Source organism: Dendrobates tinctorius, unplaced genomic scaffold (assembly GCF_039654945.1).
Source record: "Dendrobates tinctorius isolate UK_male_01 unplaced genomic scaffold, ASM3965494v1 ptg000143l, whole genome shotgun sequence".
Classification (NCBI taxonomy): domain Eukaryota; kingdom Metazoa; phylum Chordata; class Amphibia; order Anura; family Dendrobatidae; genus Dendrobates; species Dendrobates tinctorius.
Window position 1 is genome coordinate 3,140,287 of NW_027361810.1, and position 24,716 is coordinate 3,165,002.

Here is a 24,716-nt window from a genome sequence, read left to right on the forward strand (position 1 = left end):
TCCCAGAAGAAACCTCAGGAATAATCCCATGGACAATCCCAGAACCGACCCCCAGGGACGATTCTAGAACCAAACCATGAATGATTCCAGGGACAATCCCAGAACCAACCCCAAGAATGATCTCAAAACAATCCCAGGGACAACCCCAGAAACGACCCTGGAACCATTCACAGAACTGATTCCAGGAATGATCCCAGAACCGATATCAGGAACGATCCCAGAACCAACCCTAGGAATGATTCCCAGGGACTATCACAGAACTGATCCCTGGGCCGATCGCAGGGATGACCCCAGAACCAATCCCAGAACAAACCCCAGGAATGATCCCAGGAACCAACCCAGACCCAGTGATAGGGGAGCAAACATTGCTTTAGTAAAAGCTTCTTTTACCTTATTTTGGGGTCAGGTGACAATAATAATCGCCATGTTACATTTCAAAAACTTTGTAGAACTTTTTACATGAACAAATACCAATATTTTACCAGACTTCAAAATTTATTAATACCTCAGAGTCCCCTAAAATTAATTCAGACCTCACACCAGACCACTAACAAAATAGACCCTAAATAATAATCAGACCCCAGAGCTCCATCTAAACTCATTGAGCACTGCATTCCAGGCCTCAGATGAGATTTCTAAAGGAATTCTAATCCTGATCAGAACCTTAGAAATTAACTATTCCCCAGACTAGACCCCTAAAATGAACCTGACCCGAAAAATTAATCATAATCTCTAAAATTAACTAGACCTCATACAAAATGCTTAAAACTTTCAGACCCCACCCAGGTCCCTCAAAACAAATTACACCCCATAGCCAGTAAATGCTCTTCAGGCCTGGCATGAGGTCTCCATCCATGATTGTTGGTCCCCCCGCATACACCGTCCTGACTCTGACAGGTGTGTGGACTTGGCGCTGGGCTGTGGGGTATTTCTTCTTGCACTGCCCTCCTCCGGGGCATCTATGGTGGCAGGTCTGGGGGTACGAGGTTCATATCACAACCCACTCGTTGAGGTTTGCTTCCACATGGTCTTAAAATTAGGGTCCAATGAAAATAAAGCAAAGAGGGCTGTGCTGTGCGATAAGGTGGGCGCCTCCAGCAGTGGGGAGAGAGGCTGGAAACACATTAAGCACCACTCCAGTGGGATTTTTATTGCAGCGCTGGTGGTGTGCTTTAATGGTATGTCCTCGCCTCCTGTCTGTTACTCACCTTCTGGCGTTTTCATCTGTTTTCGCTGCGGCTCCAGGCTGTCTACGGCGAGAAGTGACCTGTTGGCAAACTACGAAGAAGCTGGATGGCGAGTATACGACCGGGGGCTTAGATTTATAGCGCCACTCCAATGTTAGAAAGAAAAAAGGTGGAGTGGCGTTTTAATGAACACACAGCTACACCATTCTCACTGGGAAGAATTAGTGACCGTTATTTTACATCAGCCGCCCCGTGTCTCCTTTATTTCCCTTTTATTTCAGGGGTGCAGGCTGTGTGATCACCCATGGTTGGATTTTCTACGGCACGGACATGGAAGACTCACCAGTACCGGAAGCGGGAACCCAACGTAAAATAATGAGCAAAGAAGTTCTTGTGTGGTGGCAGCGGAGAGTCGAGCCGGAAGAAGGTGTGATGCTCTACGCACGTCTTCCACACATTCTTGCAGGCTCGGTAATTCACCATGTTAAATCCCAGCACGGTCTCTCGGTATTCATTCTGAAAAACAGATATAAGATGTCAGTGACCACGAAAATCAGAAGACGTCGCCATGACCCCCACATCTCATCTCCCTCCAGACGGGATAACCAGAAACTGAAGTCTGACAACAAGACGGAAGAACAAAGTGCACCCCCCGTAATCACAGCATGTGTGCATCCGGCCTGGTAATCACAGCATGTGTGCACCCGGCCTGGTAATCACAGCATGTGTGCACCCGGCCTGGTAATCACAGCATGTGTGCACCCGGCCCGTAATCACACATGTGTGCACCCACCCCGTAATCACACATGTGTGCACCCGGCCCCGTAATCACAGCATGTGTGCACCCGGCCCCGTAATCACAGCATGTGTGCACCCACCCCGTAATCACAGCATGTGTGCACCCGGCCCCGTAATCACAGCATGTGTGCACCCGGCCCCGTAATCACAGCATGTGTGCACCCGGCCCCGTAATCACAGCATGTGTGCACCAACCCCGTAATCACAGCATGTGTGCACCCGGCCCCATAATCACAGCATGTGTGCACCCACCCCGTAATCACAGCATGTGTGCACCCGGCCCCATAATCACAGCATGTGTGCACCCGGCCCCGAGAATGTGTGCACCCGGCCCCGTAGTCACAGCATGTGTGCACCCGGCCCCGTAATCACAGCATGTGTGCACCCGGCCCCGTAATTACAGCATGTGTGCACCCGGCCCCGGTACATTACGGTACATGCTGTGGAGTTAGAGAGGTAATGTGGCACTTCATGCTTTGGATGTAGAGAGGTAATGTGGCACTACTGCTAATACATGGATACAGTGGTCCGTTATTTTTCCTGTCCCCTTTTCCTGTAATTTCATATGAGAAGAAGCTACTATTGAGGAAATAAGAGCATGTGATATGGTGATGATGATGTGCCGCGAGTGTCTGACAATATGTGCAACCCGGCCTCCGCCCCCAGCACCCGGCATGTCGGCCATCACTCACCAGCTCTCTCCTCAGCTGAATGAAAAACTGTTTGCATTTGAAAGAAATTTTTACGATCTTCAACCTTGAAAATAAACAGAACAATCAGATATCACCTTATTTTATGTGGATCTATTTCACATTTTGGGGGCAGACGAGGGTGTAACTCAGAGACCCCCATAATCCCAGCATTGCTCATGGTCGTGGTCCTGCTCGCTGACTGCTCATGCTTCAGGTGCCCACTCGAGGTTACTGCAGGAGGCAGATGTGCGGACCCTTGCATCTGACCTATTTTTTAGCTGAACAGACCCTCTAGGATTCAGTGACCTTCACAGACTTCTGCAGGATGGATATTTATATCCTTGAGTGCAACTGAGAAGAGGACGCCCAGGAATCTCACCGAGGGGGAGACCACCGAGATTAGTAACATTCTCCAAGAGCGTTTCCTTCTTCCTTACATTACCCGGTAAAAATCGAAACACCCCGAGAAGCAACTCTGCAATTACTCTGAAATAACACGGACCCACAACTTCTCCGTCATTAATGTCTCGTGGTCAAAGAACAGCAGAGAGCACAACGACGGACCCTCATATAGGGATGAAAGTCTCTGCAATGATGTAAGTAATGCAGCCATGAGAGAGAGGATCTTTGTGCCGCACACCCCTCGTGTAATGCAGCCATCAGAGAGAGGATCATTGTGCCGCACGCCCCTCATGTAAGTAATGCAGCCATCAGAAGAGAGGATCATTGGGCCGTGCACCTCTCATGTAAGTAATGCAGCCATCAGAAGAGAGGATCTTTGTGCCGCACACCCCTCATGTAAGTAATGCAGCCATCAGAAGAAAGGATCATTGTGCCGCACACCCCTCATGTAATGCAGCCATCAGAAGAGAGGATCTTTGTGCCGCACACCCCTCATGTAGGTAATGCAGCCATCAGAAGAGAGGATCATTGTGCCGCACACCCCTCATGTAAGTAATGCAGACATCAGAAGAGAGGATTTCATTGTGCCACACACCCCTCATGTAAGTAATGCAGACATCAGAAGAGAGGATTTCATTGTGCCACACACCCCTCATGTAAGTAATGCAGCCATCAGAAGAGAGGATCATTGTGCCGCACACCCCTCATGTAAGTAATGCAGCCATCAGAAGAGAGGATTTCATTGTGCCACACACCCCTCATGTAAGTAATGCAGCCATAAGAAGAGAGGATCATTGGGCCGTGCACCCCTCATGTAAGTAATGCAGCCATCAGAAGAGAGATCATTGTGCCACACACCCCTCATGTAAGTAATGCAGCCATCAGAAGAGAGATCATTGTGCCACACACCCCTCATGTAAGTAATGCAGCCATCAGAAGAGAGGATCATTGTGTCGCACACCCCTCATGTAAGTAATGCAGACATCAGAAGAGTGGATCATTGTGCCGCACACCCCTCATGTAAGTAATGCAGCCATCAGAAGAGAGGATTTCATTGTGCCGCACACCCCTCATATAATGCAGCCATCAGAGAGAGGATCATTGTGCCGCACACCCCTCATGTAAGTAATGCAGCCATCAGAAGAGTGGATCATTGTGACGCACACCCCTCATGTAATGCAGCCATCAGAGAGGATCATTGTGCCGCACACCCCTCATGTAAGTAATGCAGCCATCAGAAGAGTGGATCATTGTGCCGCACACCCCTCATGTAAGTAATGCAGTCATCAGAAGAGAGGATCATTGTGCCGCACACCCCTCATGTAATGCAGCCATCAGAAGAGAGGATTTCATTGTGCCGCACACCCCTCATGTAAGTAATGCAGCCATCAGAAGAGAGGGTCATTGTGCCACACACCCCTCATGTAAGTAATGCAGCCATCAGAAGAGAGGATCATTGTGCCGCACACCCCTCATGTAAGTAATGCAGCCATCAGAAGAGAGGATCTTTGTGCCGCACACCCCTCATGTAATGCAGCTATCAGAGAGGATCATTGGGCCGTGCACCCCTCATGAAAAGCCAGGGTGTGACGTCGACACGTGGACAAACTTTACAGGGACCCCCATACAGTGTTCCCTGCCATCTAATGTCATGTCGTACGTCAGTGCACGTGATGGGCAGGAACGAGAAAATATGTCCAAAAAAAAAGTAAATAATAAACAGGGAAAAACCAGCTCTTACCATGGAAATGTATTAATCCGCACCCTGTTTTTGTAAATGACGATGCCGCCCGACATAACGCCAATCAGGATTTCATTATTGCTTTGATCCTGCAACAATAAAAGCAAACAAGAAAATAACGTGTCGGGGTTGTCCAGGGATCATTTATCGATCGGTGGGGTCCCACTGCTGAGCTCTGCATCGATCGCAGAAAAAAACACTATCTTTGCCCGTTACAGAACAGAGCACAAGTGCAAACGACCGACTGCAGCTCCAGTCATTTCCTAAGGGGGCGGTGCACTCAGCTGTTTCCAGCAGCAGCACAGAGAATGAATGGATCAGTGGTCGGGCGTCCAACCTGCCGCTACGCTTTGAAAAAGTGCCTCGTTCTACGGATCAGTGCAGGTCACAAGGAGGTGGACCCCAACTGATCAGCAAGTTATCACCTGTCCCCTACATAACCTGTTCTCACAGGATGACGCCTTACACCAGCAAATCAGAAACACTAATGAGGAGACTAAAGTGATAAGATCTCCTACACACAAAATAGGAAAATCCCACTGGATTATACTCTAGAGCTGCACTCACTATTGTGCCGGTGCAGTCACTGTGTACATACATTACATTACTGATCCTGAGTTACATCCTGTATTATACCCCAGAGCTGCACTCACTATTCTGCTGGTGTAGTCACTGTGTACATACATTACATTACTGATCCTGAGTTACATCCTGTATTATACCCCAGAGCTGCACTCACTATTCTGCTGGTGTAGTCACTGTGTACATACATTACATTACTGATCCTGAGTTACATCCTGTATTATACTCCAGAGCTGCACTCACTATTCTGCTGGTGTAGTCACTGTGTACATACATTACATTACTGATCCTGAGTTACATCCTGTATTATACCCCAGAGCTGCACTCACTATTCTGCTGGTGCAGTCACTGTGTACATACATTACATTACTGATCCTGAGTTAAATCCTGTATTATCCTCCAGAGCTGCACTCACTATTCTGGTGCAGTCACTGTGTACATACATTACTGATCCTGAGTTACCTCCTGTATTATACTCCAGAGCTGCACTCACTATTCTGCTGGTGCAGTCACTGTGTACATACATTACATTACTGATCCTGAGTTACCTCCTGTATTATACTCCAGAGCTGCACTCACTGTTATGGCCATTTTTAGGTTACTTTTTCAGTATTTGTGGTAAAGATTGCACTTGCCAGAATAAGAGTCACTATTGCAGTCTGTGCAGACCCCCTTCCTGGTTATGGGGTCACTTGGGGGTTTGCGCACGCCAGGCTTGATCACTTACTATCTGCATTTCCGATTTCTTGACCTCTCACATTGATGTTTCCTGGTCGCACAAGTGTTTCCTTCCTGCAGTTTCTCTTCCCTCCATCAGGGAATGAATGAGGCGCACGTCACTGTCGCCGTGATCCTCCTTTGCATTGTTTGCCGCACATTACATCTGTCTTCAGCCGTGTGCTCCCTGCTGTCCCCGGTGCAGGTCACGCTGTTTATAGCGCTATCAGTTTGCTCATTACTCATATATACTCCTTAACCTTATCCAGTAATTACCGGAAAATCCCCAGTGGAAATCCACCGCTAAAGCCGCAATAACACGGCCGCCTCCTCTCACTGCGGCAGAGTATAATGCTTTCATGTGTCAGAATATTTGCTCCTCATCAGACACTGGCAGAAGCGTGCGGTCAGGGCACAGAACTGGTGTGTACGAAAGAACGACAGCTCTGGAGTACAATGCACGATGTAACTCAGGATCAGTAATGTAATGTATGCACACAGTGACTGCACCAGCAGAATAGTGAGGGCAGCTCTGGAGTATAATACAGGATGTAACTCAGGATCAGTAATGTATTGTATGTACACAGTGACTGCACCAGCAGAATAGTGAGTGCAGCTCTGGAGTATAATACAGGATGTAACTCAGGATCAGTATTGTAATGTATGTACACAGTGAATGCATCAGCAGAACAGTGAGTGCAGCTCTGGAGAATATTACAGGAGGTAAGTCAGGATCAGTACTGTAATGTATGTACACAGTGAGTGCACCAGCAGAATATTGAGTGAAGCTCTGGCGCATAATAGTGGATGAATCTCAGTATACGTAATGACACATCACATACGGTCACTTACCCGTGCGTAGTGCAGCTCCACTCCATACAGGTCCAAGGTGCGGGCAGTGTTTAGGTAGCTGAATTCTGACTCCGCTGGAGATAAGCCACTAAAAAACGTAAAAATCAAAAAGTGAAAACATGAAACATGCATTTTTGTGAGTACTCATCGTAAAATCCTTTTCTCCAAGACGCTCATTGGGGGACACAGATACTATGGGGTGTATGCTTCTGCCGCTAGGAGGATGAAACTAAGTGAAAAAAAGAGGTTAGCTCCTCCTCCGCCGTATACACCCTCGCCCCTATTGCGGGCGGAAATCAGTTTGGTGCCAAAGCAGTAGGAGAACAACAAATCAGCCTTAATACAGATACAACATGTCCAAAGGAAAACACCCTTATATCAAATAGGTGAAAACATATTCATTTAAACAAAACAAGAGCCAACTGGCTAATAGGGTGGGTGCTGTGTCCCCCAATGAGCGTCTCAGAGAAAAGGATTTTACGGTGAGTACTCACAAAAATCCATGTTTCTCCTTCATCTCATTGGGGGACACAGATACTGTGGGACGTCCTAAAGCAGTCCCTGGGTGGGAGATTGACTCACCGATCCAAGCTACATGCACCTCTTGTTTAAAGGTGCGCCACCGTTGCTTGGAGAATCCTTCTACCCAGGCTCGCATCCGCCGAGGCCTGAGAATGGATATTATGTTTGGCAAATGTGTGCCGGCTGGACCAGATTGCTGCCTTGCAAACCTGTTCCGTCGAAGCCTGGTGCTGAAGCGCCCAAGAGGCGCCCACTGCCCGGGTAGAGTGCGCTCTGATCCCTGCTGGAATCGGCATGCTTCTAATGCGGTAGGACTCCTGAATAGTCAAACGAATCCATCTGGCTACGGTCGACTTTGAGGCAGCGAGTCCCCTCCTGCGCTCTTCAGGGAGCACGAACAGCGTGTCCGTCTGGCAAATGGGTGCCGTCCGCGACACGTACCTCCGGAGGGCTCTTACCAGGTCTAACGAGTGAAGAGCCTTTTTCCACCCGGTGCACCGATGCTGGACAAAATGAAGGCAAAACAACATCTTCATTAATGTGAAAAGAGGACACGACTTTCGGCAGAAAAGGAGGGCTGGTCTGAGGACCACCCTATACTTATGGAAAGTGAGGAACGGAGCTCGGCAGGATAGAGCCGCCAGCTCTGAAACCCGCCTGATGGAAGTGATGGCCACGATGGTAACAACTTTCCAGGAAAAGTACCTCAAAGAAATATCCTAAAGCGGTTCCAATGGAGCTTCCTGCAGAACACTTAGGACCATGTTAAGGACCCAGGCGTCCATAGGCGCCTTATAGGGAGGTATCAAGTGGGACACTCCCTGGATGAAAAGTCTTCACCTGCAAATTGGTAGCAATTCTGCACTGGAACAGGACGGATAAGGCCGACATTTGTCTCCTGCGGGAACCTGGGGCAAAGCCCGAATTTAATGCTCTACCGCCTGAGCTATCCGGGCTCTCTAAGCCCGACTGGAGAAAAGCCAAGATGTCGGGGATCGAGAATCTCCGCGGAGAAACACCGCAGCCTCGACATCAAGCAAAGAACACCTTCCAGGTGTGGTGGTAAATTCATGCTGAAGCAGGCCTCAGGGCGCTAATCATTGTAGCGACCACCTTGCTCCCGAACCCTGCCTGGGTTAGAATCCAAGATTCAACGGCCCTGCCGTCAAACACAGGGTCCCTGAGTTCGGGTGGCACATCGGCCCTCGAGACGGTAGATCTGGGCGCTCTAGCAGGCGCCCGGGAACGTCGGCGAGCAACTGCATTAGATCTGCGTACCACGCTTGATGGGGCCAGTCTGGGACCAGCAGAATCGCCGCCCCCCTTCCGTCTTGATCCCTTTGCTGACTCTCGGGAGTAATGGCAGTGGGGGAAATAGATATGGGAGGCGAAACTGGTTCCATGGGGTCCTCCGCGAAAGCCTGTGTGTCCCTGGCCCGAGCGACATATGTGGGCACCTTGGCATTCACTCTGGAAACCATCAGGTCCACATCCGGAGCTCCCCACAGCTGACAAATCTGCTGAAGAACTTCGGGATGTAGAGACCACTCTCCGGATGCAAGACCCTGCCGGCTGAGGAAGTCTGCCGCCCAATTTTCCACGTCAGGTACGTGGACAGCCGAAATCACCGAGTGGTTTGCTTCGGCCCACTGAAGAATGTGCCCCACCTCGCGCATGGCTGTTCTGCTGCGGGTGCCCCCTGACGAATTATGTAACCACCGCCGTGGCGTTGTCCGATGGATTCCGGACGGGTCGGCCTGCTAGAAAGTGATGAAACTTCTGCAGAGCCAGCCGAATTGCTCGTATCTCCAATAAGTTGATCGGGAGGCGTGCCTCCTGTGGCGACCACCGTTCCTGGGTTGTGTGGTGGCGAAACACCGCTCCCCAACCGAGGAGACTGGCGTTGATTGTCATTATCAGCCCATGACCTGGAGGGAAAGGTTTCCCCTAGACCAGAGAGGGAACTGGTTATCCACCATCCGAGCGACTGCCTGACTTGAGAGGACAGTTGGCACCGCCGATCGATCGTGAAAGGATTCTTGCCCCAGGCTGACACGAGGCGTGCTGCAGGGGGTGAAGATGGAACTGGACGAGAGGTATCGCTTCCATTGCTGCCACGATTTTCCCTAGGATTTTCATCCCAGATCGGATGGTATGAGGGACTGGTTGGCGTAGTGTCCGTACTTCCTGCCGGAGACTAGTGCCTTTTCCTGAGGAAGAATTACCAACCATCGACAAGTGTCAAAGATCATTCCTAGGAAGGAGATCCTCTAAGCTGGCAAAAGGGATGATTTCTTTGTATTGACCAACCATCTAAGCGGCAAGAGTATCTAGCGTGATGTTGCCACCTTCCTCACATGCCCGTATTGACGGGCCCTTGACCAAGAGGTCGTCCAGATAAGGCAAGACGACTCGAGAATGCAGTGTGGCCATGACAATTGCCATAACCTTTGTCAACACTCTGGGAGCTGTGGCTAGCCTGAAGGGTAGCGCTACGAACTGAAAATGTTGAACGCTGATGGCGAAGCGTAGAAACCTCTGATGAGGAGGAAAAATGGGAATATGCAGAAATGCGTCCTGGATGTCTATTGAGGCCAAGTATTCTCACTGCTCCATGGCCGATATGACTAAACGGAGAGACTCCATCCGGAAATGTCTGATCCTGATGAATCTGTTCAGAAGCTTCTGGTCCAAAAACAGGCCTGACAGACGCGTCCTTTTTGGGAACCGCAAAACGGTTGGAATAGAACCCCTGAGCTCTTCCGTGTTCCGGTACTGGAACATTGACTCCGTTGTGCAGGAGCGACTTGATGACTCCCAATAGAGCCCTTACCTGGGTATCCACCCTGGGAAGCCGGGAAAGAAAAAAACCATCTTGGAGGGTATCTGACAAATTCTATTTTGTAACCTGAGGACACCAATTCTTTTACCCATACGTCGTGAGCGATGTTGGCCCAGACGTGGCGAAAACAGAGTAGGCGGCCGCCCAACTTGCTGGTGTCGTCTGGTAAAGACCTCGAGTCATTTGGCCGATGATCTTTAGGATCTGGGTCCCCTCGATCTGGCCTGTTGAGCACGCATTCTCCCCAATGGGTTGGCTCTATATGAGCCCTGCCGCTCCCTATCCTGGTTGGGGCGGCCTGAGGTGGCGGAATTGGGCCCAGTAGTCCACCGGGAGTCTTTTAACGCATGACTCCGGACCGGTCTCCTATTCGGGTCCCGGACCAGGCTCAGGCTGCTTAGCAGTCGCCCCCTGATGAATGCAGTCACGCTCGGCCTAGACTGGCCGGTGGCACTGCGAAAGGCCAGAAAACGTGCTTGAACCGGGTGACGAAAAGCGGTTTTACCTTCTGTTGAGGGAGAAACCCTCTCTTTTCTCCTGTGGAGTCGGAGATAAGTTGATCCAACTTTTCTCCAAATAGGCGGCCGCACTGATAAGGCAGGGAAGACAAGGACCTCTTGGAAGTAGAATCGGCCCGCCATGTCCTCAACCATAGGGCTCTTCAGATAGAGATTGCTTTAGCGGCAGCAATTAGTCAACAATTGGCCCCATCCACAGACGCATTCATTACATAGTCTCCGGCTATCGCCATCTGACCTGCGACCTCCGAGATCTCTGCAGGTAGATCCTGCTCCTGCGTGACCTTGTTTAATGTTTCTGACTCTGATAACATGGCCTTAGCTACTCAAGTTGCTGCGAACGAGGGAGCGAGTGCAGACCCTGACGCCTCATATACTGAACGAGCTAGGCTCTCAATAGGGCAGTCCGTGAGATCTTTAATCGAGGAAAACCCTAGGGACAGATAACAGGGTCTTAGTGGCAAAGCGTGAAACCGGAGGATCCACTATCGGGGATTCCATCCATTGTTTACGGAGGTCTGGAGCAAACGGATACCTTGTTTCTAGTGCCTTTTAACCCGCGAAAACACCGGTCTGGACGTTCTCTGTGCCGCTGCACTATGTCCTCAAACTCTGGGTGAGAGGAAAAAATTCTGTGCGGCCGCTTCACTCATTTAAATGCCACTTTACGCCCCGTAGCTGCTGCAGGATCATCCTCAATCCTTAGGGTCTGATTGACTGCTTCTATGAGGCTGTCCACTGTTTCACGTGACCCTGGAGTGTCCAGGTCAAGGGGCTCGTCTAAGTCGCAACCTGAGGTCTGCTTGCTATCAACCACTGGTGACGGGGAGCGAGAAGCAGAACTTACAGATGCCGAAGGCACCGGATGGACTGGGCGACACCGTGTGGATTCATTTCCCCCGGGTCTGCCTGGAGTGGGAGCGGCCCCTGCAGGCCGGAGGCTCCTGTGAGGTGGAGGTTCCCTCTAAAGACGGTGAGACACTGTCCCTGCCCCTATCTGGGACTTGAAGGGATTCTATTGCTCTCGTAAGCGACGCCATGTACTGTGACAGTGATCGGGCCCACTCCGGGGGATTTGACACATTGGTCGCGGTCGCAGGGGAGGGCTCCTAGGCGCGTTTGGAATCGCAGGCTTCGCATAAACGCTTGCTCTGCGTCCACGGAAAACGCAGCCCGACAAGAGAGACACGCAGCGTAAAAGAACGTGCGTCTTTGCTTTTTTGGACATGCTGTATCAGTCCGCTGCTGGGGATATGGGGAAGAGGAAGCCCCTCGTTTTTCCCTATAGCGTGGCCTCTCGGGCAGCACTTACTCCAGTCCTGCGCCCCCCCGACCTGGATTCTTCCTTTAAATCGCACACCGACATCTGTGGCGCACACCAGCCTGTAAAAACCACTCTTGGGGCGGGTACTTCCGCTTTGCGGCCTAGCCCGTGCCTCCGAAGCCGGGGCCTTGATTTTACCGCCGGCCAGTGCGGGGCGGGCTGCCGGAAGTGATGCGCGGCGCCGAGGGCGGAACTACCGGCCGCGGCGTAGCTCCAGCAGAAGCCCCGGCCTCAATTTTTCCCCTACCCAACCGGGGGGGGGGGGGGGCGCGGTACCAAAAATGGCGCTTACTGACCGGCGCGGCGTTCCTGTCCCAGGCTGCCGCCTGACGATCCAGCCCTTCTCTTGCAGGGCTAGTGGTCGCCGAGCTGTGGGCTCCAGCCCAAAATCTTCGCAGGAGCCCTCCCCGACCCTCTCCTCACCGATGATCCTCTCAGCCTGAGCGCAGGTATGTGAGGGGGGTCTTTGATTAAAAAATAGGACGGTACAGGCACCCTAACTCCATCTAACCCCTTCAGGGGGTGAGGAGAGGGACCGTCCGCCGCCTTGCAGCACCGCTGTCTAGCGTTGGTGGAGCAGTGGGGGCCGCACAGACTAGTCTTGTGCCTCTGTGCAAGCCCATGGTTTCAATACCTAGGGGTGGACAGGGCTAAGTCTGGGATAATGTCCCACGTCGCGGGAAAGGATACGTGGAGGGACACTCGCACGTGCTCACCCGATGATGGTTTGGGAAATCGTATCCTGTCAATAGGACGCGTTGCCCCTGTCCTATCTTCATAAAATAACAAATAAAAATAGAAGTCAGGGGAAAAGTCCCAGATATGTCCCTCGGTGCGGGAAAGTATACGCGGAGGCGATACTCAACGCGTGCTCGCCCGTTGATGGTTTGGGGAGATCGGACCCTTTCAATAGGATCCGTCGCCCCTGTCTCATCTTCATGGTAAACTAGAAAAAAATAGTCTGGAGAGATCCAGACTGTGTGTGCCTCCATAGGACACTAAGCAAAAAACTGATTTCCGCCCGCAATAGGGGCGAGGGTGTATACTGCGGAGGAGGAGCTAACCTCTTTTTTTCACTTAGTGTCAGCCTCCTAGCGGTAGAAGCATACACCCACAGTATCTGTGTCCCCCAATGAGACGAAGGAGAAATCTGCTGAGTATAATAGAGGATGTAACTCGGGATCAGTACTGTAATGTATGCATATGTAATGAAACATGACATACGATTGCTTACCCGTAAGGCTATGTTCACACGTGGCATTTTTTCACGTTTTCGGGGCGGTTTTAACCGCGCAATTTTGCAGCGAAAAGCCGAAAACGCAAAAAATAAGCATCCCATGCATTCCTATGGGATTCTGCAATGCTGTGCTAATGCTGCGGTTTTTACTGCGGCGGAATCGCTTTGCGGTAAAAAACGCAGCATGCTCATTAATTTAGCGGAATCGCGGCGATCCCGCACCCATAGGAATGCATTGTTCTGCTTACTTTCCGCATGTGGCTGTGCACACCATGCGAAAAGTAAGCAGAACATTTGCGGATGGTACCCACGATCCGGAGGAGAGGAGACTGTCCTCCGGGCTTTGGGTACCATATCCCTGTAAAAAATAGAATTTAAAATAAAAAAATATTGTTATTCTCACCTTCCAACGTCCCCGCGCAGCCTTCCCGCCTCTCTCCACGCTCCCGGTCCCAGTAATCCTTTGCGAGCGATGACGTCCGTTCTCGCGGGATCGCGAAGTCTCGTGGTCATTCGCGCGAGAACGGACGTCATCGCGGTAATTCTCGCAAAGGATTACTGGGATCGGGAGCGTGGGAGAGAGGCGGGAAGGCTGCGCGGGGACGTCGGAAGGTGAGAACAACAATATTTTTTTTTTTATTATTATTTTTTACATCCTATCTTTTACTATTGATGCCGCATAGGCAGCATCAGTAGTAAAAAGTTGGTCACACTCGTCAAACACTATGTCAATCAATTCTCCAAGCGATGATACAGATCGCTTGAAAAACGCTAGCAATTCTGCAAGCTAATACGCTTGCAAAATGTTAATTTAAAATGCGATTTTCCCGCGGAATGGAATTCGGAATTCTCGCGGTAATTTCCGCGAGAGTTCCGCTACGTGTGAACCTAGCCTCAGTAGTGAAAATCTGTAATTAATCTGCCCCATCGAGAGCAGTGTTGTTCTCGGAATTGGATTACTATCGGGGCTGTGGAGTCGGATGTTACGGACCCCGCATGTGGAGCAGTTCAGTGATTCAGAGATTTCACTTCACATATGAAATCTGACAACTTCTTGTGACGACACATGGAGGAGATTCCATGTCTACAGCATCAGGGAAACTCCTCTAATAACCAAGGGCCGGAGAATGTGAGAAGGGGACGCGCCGAGCCCGGGAGAGAAACGTCTCACCTGTGTTGCTGATGCAGTTTAGCAATTTCCTTCTCAAAGTCCAGAGGTTGGCTGGGAACGAAGGAGAAGTCGACAAGGTATCCCGGCAGATGCTCGGAATGACTGTAGTCTCCAATTTCAGCTTTTCAGCGAGAGAAAATGGCATTAATCAAATGAGAACAACACAGAGAATATGGCAGATAATTAACGGGGCTGTTGTGCCACAAATATACATAGATGAGCTTTATAATATAATTAATACTGGAGATTTATTTAGACAGGTATCTGATCATCAGGCTCCGCTCAGGTCCAGGCTTCTCCTCTGCGCCTTTGTCATCGGCGTTCCTGGTGTGGCTACATCAAGGGTGCTGTTCGGGGACCGGCCAGGCCTCGGTGTGTCTGGATGTGACACAGAAGGGGGCTGGCTCGGTCCTCTTCTGGCACAGCTGTGTGCGGGGACTGGCCAGGCCTCGGTGTGTCTGGATGTGACCCAGAAGGGGGCTGGCTCGGTCCTCTTCCGGCACAGCTGTGTGCGGGGACTGGCCAGGCCTCGGTGTGTCTGGATGTGACCCAGAAGGGGGCTGGCTCGGTCCTCTTCCGGCACAGCTGTGTGCGGGGACTGCCCAAGCCTCGGTGTGTCTGGATGTGACCCAGAAGGGGGCTGGCTCAGTCCTCTTCTTGCACAGCATGGTTTATGTGCATCACAGGGCAGAGCACTAGACAGTGAGCGGCTCTGCTGGAGCCAGTGACAGATACCTCTCCGAGCACCTGTCATATATGAACTATATTAAGACGATACATAAGTTACTGTTTAAAGCACATTCCTGTTTATTTTGTTGTCTGGACACCCCCTTTAAGACCACTCCCAAAGGTGAATCTGGCAGTAATACTTACACTGCACTGCATAAGAAGCCAGCAGGGCGGCAGTATTGTACGGGCAGGGCAGCCTGAAAGACCAGAAGTCATTAATAACAATCTCTGCATGTATCACAGCACAGGAAGGATCAATGATGGCAAGTCCACTGATACTCTGCATCCACATCACTGGCATCATGTCCTGTACTCCAGTCACATCCAGGGGCTGCAGCGACAGTTCTGCCGGCGTTACCTGCCACTGCTATGATGATACTACTGATACAAGGGCTGGTGAGAATATAGAAGACCCCCAGTCACTTACCTCCCGGTCAGAATATCCTGTTTTATCTGCAGGAAGTACTGATACCTGGAAGAGGAGAGACGTGGATGACGCACGAATCGCTCATTTGTTTTTCTATCGAATTTTTCAGATAAATGCCGCCTGCCACCCGACGCCGCTGCATTGTGGCCCCATTCAGCTCCCACCCTATAATGGGTGTTGGTGAAAGTGAATGCCAATAAATCTTAATTCTAAGGAAAAGTTAACAATTCCTATTTTGTAGATCAGGGCTTGCTGTTGGTGAATGGACGCAGAGGCTGCAGGGATCGGCACAGCGGAGGTGGATTCATTGCACTGGGCCCATTGGACATTATCAGGCCGAGCTTTCATTCGAAAACAGCAAGCAGAGATCTTGTTGTGGAAGTGAAGCGCAGATATATTAGAAAGTTGCAGAACTTTTCTTTTTTTCTTAGATTCTTACTTGTAGTAGGAGTAAATGATCCCTCGGGAATGATCCCTTACCTTGTGTACTCCTCCTGTAACTTGTTGGGATCAGACACAAAAAACTTGACTCTGAAGCTCAGGCTGTGCGGAGATCCCCCTGCAAGGAGGAGACATGGGTGAGCACTCAGCAAATCAGGAGAGACGGAGACCCCTCGTGATGCCGGGATCTGAGCGCACATTGCACCCTGCATTATCAGACAGACACAGTACAGCACATATCTCATTGTCATTGGAAATCATCGTCTTCTGTTCTGTCTATGGGTCAGTAATGGCAGGACAGGAGAGCGTCCGCTGTGCTGACACTAGATGTAATTGTGCCACGTTCATCACCTTGGCACGATGATCTCAATGTCAATAATGGTTCTATTCACTGACAGCAATAGCAGAAAAGGAACTTTATTGGAGCAATCTCTGGACTCACTTTTCAGCTGTTTCCTGACGGGTTTATTCGGGTCCAGCCACCTCTGTGCACAAGAAAAGGAACAAAAAGAGCAATCAGGGAGACGGGACCCCAGGACGGTGTGATGGCCCGCCGCCCTGGCGTTACCTTAGAAGCCTTACCGGGTTGTCGCAGAAGTCGTCGGACAGCTGCAGTCCGAAGTAGTCTCTCTCTGTCAGATCCAGGAACCTGAAGACCGAATCTAGCAGAGCTTGTCCATGGTCGTGCTTCTGAAAGATACACACAAGGCCACAAATCCATGGCAAGCTCCACACATGGATTACTGCAGCCCGACCCCCCAAGGCTGTAGAAGAGACAGATATACCATCTTTAGGAGGCAGAATCTGGCCAAAGGACAAGAGAGGGAGAACCCAGACAGACGCCGGCCTGCACTATACACCAGCAACCCGGGCAGGGGTCCGGTAGCCAAAGGTGAGTACGGCTGCCCGGGATTATCACAAGCCATTCATGGGGGTCAGTAAGTGCAACAACCAAGCCCCTCCTACTTCCTACTAAGGCCCAACCTCCCTGAGGTGCTTCATTCTTACTAAGCCACTCCCTACTTAGGCCCACCTCCCTCCCTACAAAGGCATTTCCCTCACCCTGAGGCCCATCCCACTCCCTACGGAGGCCCCCCCTCCTTACTAAGCCCCTTTCCTCCCTGAGGCTCCTCCTTACTAAGCCCCTCACTATTTAGGCCCAACCCCTTCCCTACTAAAACATATCCCTCTCCCTACTGAGGCCTACCCCCTCCTTACTAAGCCCCTCCTCTCACTATCAAGGCCGATCCCCTTCCCTACTAAGGCCCATTCCCCTCCCTACAAAGCCCCTCCCTAGTGAGACCCCTCCTTGTCAAGCCCCTACCTTCCCTACTGAGGCCCCTCCCTACTGAGCTTCTCTTCCCTGAAGCTCCTCCCTACTAAGCCCCTCCCTTCCCTACCGAGGACCCTCCCTACTGAGGTTCTTTCATCCCTACTGAGCTTCTCTTCCCTGAAGCTCCTCCTTACTAGGTCCCTCCCTTCTTATCTTGCAGGTCAGACAGGGGGCAGATATACGGCATTATAGAATGGTGTAGATAAGCGCCGAAAGGCGGCGACCGCATCTTATAGCGGCCGAAACTGCTGACAGGTTCGCTTTAATATGGGTGTCAGTCTTATACTGGTGGTGGTCGGGCCCCTGGGGTCTTCTCGCCCGTCTCGGGCCTACTCCAACTGCACTGGATGTCAATGGTGTCCTACAGACACAGTCAGGCTATGTTCACACGTTGCATTTTTATCCGCAGGCAAAACCTGCTCTCTAGGCAGTAAGAAACTTGCTGCAAAAAGCAAGTTTTGCTGAATTTGTGTTGCGCTTGTGTCAGGGCAGGACGTTTGTCTCTTGTGCTCGCTGATAAAGTTTAGTGCATAATAAAAATCTGATTCTACTTCATTAGGTTTTGGCACCAAAAACGCAGCAAAAAGTGATACCTGCGTTTTCTCAGTGTTTTTTTACACCACCCACCACCCAGTGAATGCCCACGTATGGCGATGTGCACGCTATAGTGAATGTCCAACGTATGGCGATGTGCACGGTACAGTGAATGCCCACGTATGGCGATGTGCACGGTACAGTGAATGCCCACGTATAGCGATGTGCACGGTACAGTGAATGCCCACGTATGGCGATGTGCACGGTATAGTGAATGTCCAACGTATGGCGATGTGCACGGTACAGTGAATGCCCACGTATGGCGATGTGCACGGTACAGTGAATGCCCACGTATGGCGATGTGCACGGTACAGTGAATGCCCACGTATGGCGATGTGCACGGTACAGTGAATGCCCACGTATGGCGATGTGCACGGTACAGTGAATGCCCACGTATGGCGATGTGCACGGTATAGTGAATGTCCAACGTATGGCGATGTGCACGGTACAGTGAATGCCCACGTATGGCGATGTGCACGGTACAGTGAATGCCCACATATGGCAATGTGCACGGTACAGTGAATGCAAACGTATGGCGATGTGCACGGTACAGTGAATGCCCACGTATGGCGATGTGCACCGTACAGTGAATGCCCACGTATGGCGATGTGCACCGTACAGTGAATGCCCACGTATGGCGATGTGCACCGTACAGTGAATGCCCACGTATGGCGATGTGCACCGTACAGTGAATGCCCACGTATGGCGATGTGCACCGTACAGTGAATGCCCACGTATGGCGATGTGCACCGTACAGTGAATGCCCACGTATGGCGATGTGCACGGTACAGTGAATGCCCACGTATGGCGATGTGCACCGTACAGTGAATGCCCACGTATGGCGATGTGCACCGTACAGTGAATGCCCACGTATGGCGATGTGCACCGTACAGTGAATGCCCACGTATGGCGATGTGCATGGTACAGTGAATGCCCACGTATGGCGATGTGCACCGTACAGTGAATGCCCACGTATGGCGATGTGCACCGTACAGTGAATGCCCACGTATGGCGATGTGCACGGTACAGTGAATGCCCACGTATGGCGATGTGCACGGTACAGTGAATGCCCAACGTATGGCGATGTACACGGTATAGTGAATGACCACAGTATGGCAATGTGCACCATATAGTGAATGCCCAACGTATGGCAATGTGCACCGTATAGTGAATGCCCAACGTATGGCGATGTGCACGGTACAATGAATGCCCACGTATGGCGATGTGCACGGTAAAGTGAATGCCCACGTGTTGCGATGTGCACAGTATAGTGAATGCCCATGTATGGCAATGTGCACGGCAAAGTGAATGCCCACGTATGGCGATGTGCACGGTACAGTGAATGCCCAGGTGTGGCGATGTGCACGGTACAGTGAATGCCCACGTATGGCAATGTGCACGGCAAAGTGAATGCCCACGTATGGCGATGTGCACCGTACAGTGAATGCCCACGTATGGCGATGTGCACGGTACAGTGAATGCCCACGTATGGCGATGTGCACTGTACAGTGAATGCCCATGTATGGCGATGTGCACGGTACAGTGAATGCCCACGTATGGCGATGTGCACGGTACAGTGAATGCCCAACGTATGGCGATGTGCACGGTATAGTGAATGACCACAGTATGGCAATGTGCACCATATAGTGAATGCCCAACGTATGGCAATGTGCACCGTATAGTGAATGCCCAACGTATGGTGATGTGCACGGTACAGTGAATGCCCACGTATGGCGATGTTCACGGTACAGTGAATGCCCACGTATGGCGATGTGCACGGTACAGTGAATGCCCACGTATGGCGATGTGCACGGTACAGTGAATGCCCACGTATGGCGATGTGCACGGTACAGTGAATGCCCACGTATGGCGATGTGCACGGTACAGTGAATGCCCACGTATGGCGATGTGCACGGTACAGTGAATGCCCATGTATGGCGATGTGAACAGTAAAGTGAATGCCCACATATGGTTACAACTTTATGGCTCTCTGAAGATGAAAAGGGAAAAAGTATAGTGCAAAACACACAATTAGCCCCGTCAGGAGAGGGTTAATATGGGAATCTCATTGAAGCATTTATGAAACATTTCTTTTTAAAATCAGAAAGAAGAAAAGAGCAGCAGGATGATAAAGCCCCACTGGCCCACATCGAGGCCGCATTACTACTAACTCTGATAAGCAAATGCCAGAAAGTAGCCTAAGTTATAGCGGAGAAGTTCGCCGGCCATGACTTTATGATTCAACACAAAAAAATGGAGCCAGTGAGGATGAATCCCTCAGAAAGCAGCAGAGGTTTCATCCTACAGCTCAGCAGATAACCGTCCAGGATGGCGCAGACGGGTGGTGTCCGGCTGCCGATACGCGAGGACGGCGCGGCACACAAAGCGGATTACTTACATTTACACGGAAAGCTTGCACACTGTTATCCAGCAGCAGGATATTGCACACCACCTCTGTGCTCTGTCTGTCTCGCGCCTGCTCCGATGCTCGTACATTGTAGGTTCTGCCGGCAGGCAATCGGAAACGTGCGCTCATTACTGTCCACACAAAGTCTGGGGAGAGAAGGAGAAGACAACGCGTGGGGTCACCACCACTGTGCATCACGATTCACTGCAAGGCAAGAAAAGCAAAGTGGTGGCAGGATAAAAGCACACGAGTCGGCCACACGCAGGGAAATGGGAGATGGAGCCGCTGGTCACACGGCCACGGGACCCCGGTCACACGCCCGCAGGATGCAACCAAATCAAAAGAGCAAATTTTATTCTAACATCACTGCTACACAGAAAACTACTAAAGCAGCAAAACGCAAGATTAATGCACAAGACTGGAGTCCTGAATTACGATTACCCCGCGTCCCTCATGTTGCACCCCCCAGGATTACCTACAGACTCGTATACAGTTGGGTCCATATATATTTGGACAGAGGCAACATTTTTCTAATTTTGGTTCTAGACATTACCACAATGAATTTTAAACAAAACAATTCAGATGCAGTTGAAGTTCAGACTTTCAGCTTTCATTTGAGGGTGTCCACATTAACATTGGATGAAGGGTTTAGGAGTTTCAGCTCCTTATCATGGGCCACCCTGTTTATAAAGGGACCAAAAGTAATTGGACAATTGACTCCAAGGCTATTTCATGGACAGGTGTGGGCAATCCCTTCGTTATGTCATTCTCAATTAAGCAGATAAAAGGCCTGGAGTTGATTTGAGGTGTGGTGCTTGCATTTGGAAGGTTTTGCTATGAAGGAAACATGCGGTCAAAGGAGCTCTCCATGCAGGTCAAACAAGCCATCCTTAAGCTGCAAAATCATAAAAAAACCCATCCGAGAAATTGCTACAACACTAGGAGTGGCAAAATCTACAGTTTGGTGCATCCTGAGAAAGAAAGAAAGCACTGGTGAACTCATCAATGCAAAAAGACCTGGGCGCCCACAGAAGACAACAGTGGTGGATGATCGCAGAATAGTCTCCATGGTGAAGAGAAACCCCTTCACAACAGCCAACCAAGTGACCAACACTCTCCAGGAGGCAGGCGTATCAATATCCAAATCTACCATAAAGAGAAGACTGCATGAAAGTAAATACAGAGGGGTCACTGCACGGTGCAAGCCACTCATAAGCATCAAGAGTCAAAGGGCTAGACTGGACTTTGCTAAAAAACATCTAAAAAAGCCAGCACAGTTCTGGAAGAACATTCTATGGACAGATGAAACCAAGATCAACCTCTACCAGAATGATGGAAAGAGAAAAGTATGGCGAAGGCGTGGTACAGCTCATGATCCAAAGCATACCAGATCATCTGTAACACACGGCGGAGGCGGTGTGATGGCTTGGGCATGCATGGCTGCCAGTGGCACTGGGTCACTAGTGTTTATTGATGATGTGACACGGGACAGAAGCAGCCGAATGAATTCTGAGGTATTCAGAGCCATACTGTGTGCTCAGATCCAGCCAAATGCAGGCACACTGATTGGTCGTCGTTTCATACTACAGATGGACAATGACCCAAAACATAAAGCCAAAGCAACCCAGGAGTTTATTAAATCAAAGGAGTGGAATATTCTTGAATGGCCAAGTCAGTCACCTGATCTCAACACAATTGAGAATGCATTTCACTTGTTAAAGACTAAACTTCAGACAGAAAGGCCCACAAACAAACAGCAACACAAACCACCGCAGTGAAGGCCTGGCAGAGCATCAAAAAGCAGGAAACACAGCGTCTGGTGATGTCCATGAGTCCAAGACTTCAGGCAGCCATTGCCAACAAAGGGTTTTCAACCAAGTACTAGAAATGAACATTTTATTTACAATTATTTAATCTGTCCAATTACTTTTGGTCCCTTTATAAACAGGGTGGCACATGTTAAGGAGCTGAAACTCCTAAACCCTTCATCCAATTTTAATGTGGACACCCTCAAATGAAAGCTGAAAGTCTGAACTTCAACTGCATCTGAATTGTTTTGTTTAAAATTCATTGTGTTAATGGCTAGAACCAAAATTAGAAAAATGTTGTCTCTGTCCAAATATATATGGACCTAACTGTATATGCAACAAGTTAATGGCATTGGCTCAGGATGCATCACTAATTAAGGGAAAAGAGCGTAAAACCCAAAATAAGAGCATTAAACGGCGATTCTGAACACTGTCCATAATCTCCTATCCACAATAGAGGCAAAAATTTGGGGATTGGTGGGGTCCAAGCCTTGGGACCACCACCAATCCAGAGGACAGAGCTGTAGAAAATGAGTAGAGTCGGAAGTCAGAGCCCTGCCCTCACTAACCCTGTGGTCGGACCCCCACTGATGAGAAAGTGGTCACCTTTCCTGGGGACAGATGATATTCGTTGCTGGAAATAACCCTTTACTGTAAATGTCTCTAGGTGTGGCGTAAACGTCACTGATCCTTCCATCACTGGTGTGTGGAGCCGTGCTGTCCCAGGAGAATCCCAGGGGCCCTATCTGATACAACACGGAGCCCCTCCAGAAGACCCCAAGTGGCGGTGACTTAGACGCCGATCACCACGGTCTTATATTTATTAGATGCTAGTGATGATCTATCTCTCATGTGTCTGCACAGGTGGAGGGTTACATGGTGTGAACAGGTCTGCAGTCGGCCCCGATGCGCTGCACCCAGTCAGCTCAGTCCACACTTCGCATGTTGACCCTGGTTAGTTTCATGTCATTAGATTACATTATAAGGGGTGTTCTCATGATCTGGCGGATGGTCGACGTATCCGGCCGATGGGCGACGTATCCGGCCGATGGGCGACGTATCCGGCCGATGGGCGACGTATCCAGCGGACGGGCGATGTATGTGACGGATCGCCGATGTATCTGGCAGATGGGCGATGTATCCGGCGGATGGGAGATCTATGTGATGAATGGGCGATGTATCCGGCAAATAGTCGATGTATGCGGTGGATCGCCGATGTATCAGACAGGGCCAAGCACTTGTACTTACTCTGGGCCCCATTTCATGTTACATGTGGGGTTTGCACTACGGGGCCCGCAGATCCCAGAAGGTGGTAGTACAAGCTCGCAATGCTGCAGCCAAAACAACATGACGGAGGCGCCGCCCGCCGCGGCCTTATCTCATCGCTCGCACTGCGGTCAGGGAGGATAAGTGAAGCTGAACAGCTTCCTCCGTGCGGGGAAGTCCACACTGTCTGCACCGAGAGGACAGAAAGTTATGAAACGTCTCCACCACTTATAACACCCGTCATGTACAGTGCTCATCACAGCTGTGACCTGCAGACAATATCTGCAGTACTAAACGTACGGCTCACACAAAATGATGGCAAACCTCCATTCTTTACACTGCAGGAAAAAGCTTTGATATCACTAAGTGAATTCCTTCAAAGTCCGCTCACCGTTATTTCAAGGGTTGGATCCACTTTTTTTTGCCAAGTTCAGAGTTGTGAATACTTTCCTGGCATGTTTAGCTAGACGAGGGGTCACCATTACAGTGCCCATTGGGGCTGTCACCCTACAGGCCTTGTACCGATGACAGGCAGAAGTCCTGGCCTTATTGTCAGTGAAGATCACAGAAACCAACATCCAGAATCCGGCTTCTCCACTGGACGCGTGCACAAGCTGATGATACAGATTTATGCATTGGATTTAGGGACCGTGAAGGTGGAGAGGGTTCCCAATACCCGGCAGAAATATCGCAGCACCACTTCGGGGGAAGACGGCAGCACAGCCCCAAATCAGAGCCAGTGGGAAGTTAGACACGATGATGAGCCGGTGGCCTGACACCAATCTCCTGGATCGAGGAGTCAAATCTCCAGATGACTGATAGGCAGAATGGAGGAGTGATGAGATTGGGGATGTGATTACTGGAGCCGTCCAGCCCCACAGCTGCCGCAGAAATATGGCGGACGCCACCCAAAAATAACGACTGCATAAAGGGGATTCTGATTACTAACATCACCGACATGCAGGATGTCTCAGTGCGATGTACAGAACGAGGGGATCTCTACTCAGCCGGGTCAGGAGAGAAGCAGAAGGGGGCCGCTGTACAACACCAGCGCAGAGGCCCCCGCGATCCAGGGATCACCCCCAATAATCAGACTAACACTCTGCTTCCTAATATATAATTAGGA

At 50.4% G+C, this 24,716-nt stretch overlaps 1 protein-coding gene across 1 annotated transcript in view; it reads right to left on the reverse strand.

Annotated features, from left to right (window-relative positions):
• PTPN4 (protein tyrosine phosphatase non-receptor type 4) overlaps positions 1-24,716 on the reverse strand; it is a 69,881-nt gene that overhangs the window by 31,922 nt on the left and 13,243 nt on the right. The window contains exons 2-12 of the mRNA XM_073545323.1: positions 20,508-20,662; positions 16,765-16,872; positions 16,625-16,667; positions 16,222-16,300; positions 15,742-15,786; positions 15,459-15,511; positions 14,586-14,706; positions 6,972-7,059; positions 4,821-4,909; positions 2,678-2,741; positions 1,531-1,703 (exon numbers count right to left, since the gene is read on the reverse strand). Of these exons, the coding sequence (XP_073401424.1) occupies positions 1,531-1,703; positions 2,678-2,741; positions 4,821-4,909; positions 6,972-7,059; positions 14,586-14,706; positions 15,459-15,511; positions 15,742-15,786; positions 16,222-16,300; positions 16,625-16,667; positions 16,765-16,872; positions 20,508-20,645 (1,001 nt within the window). The 5' untranslated portion in view covers positions 20,646-20,662. The remainder of the gene's footprint in view (positions 1-1,530; positions 1,704-2,677; positions 2,742-4,820; positions 4,910-6,971; positions 7,060-14,585; positions 14,707-15,458; positions 15,512-15,741; positions 15,787-16,221; positions 16,301-16,624; positions 16,668-16,764; positions 16,873-20,507; positions 20,663-24,716) is intronic.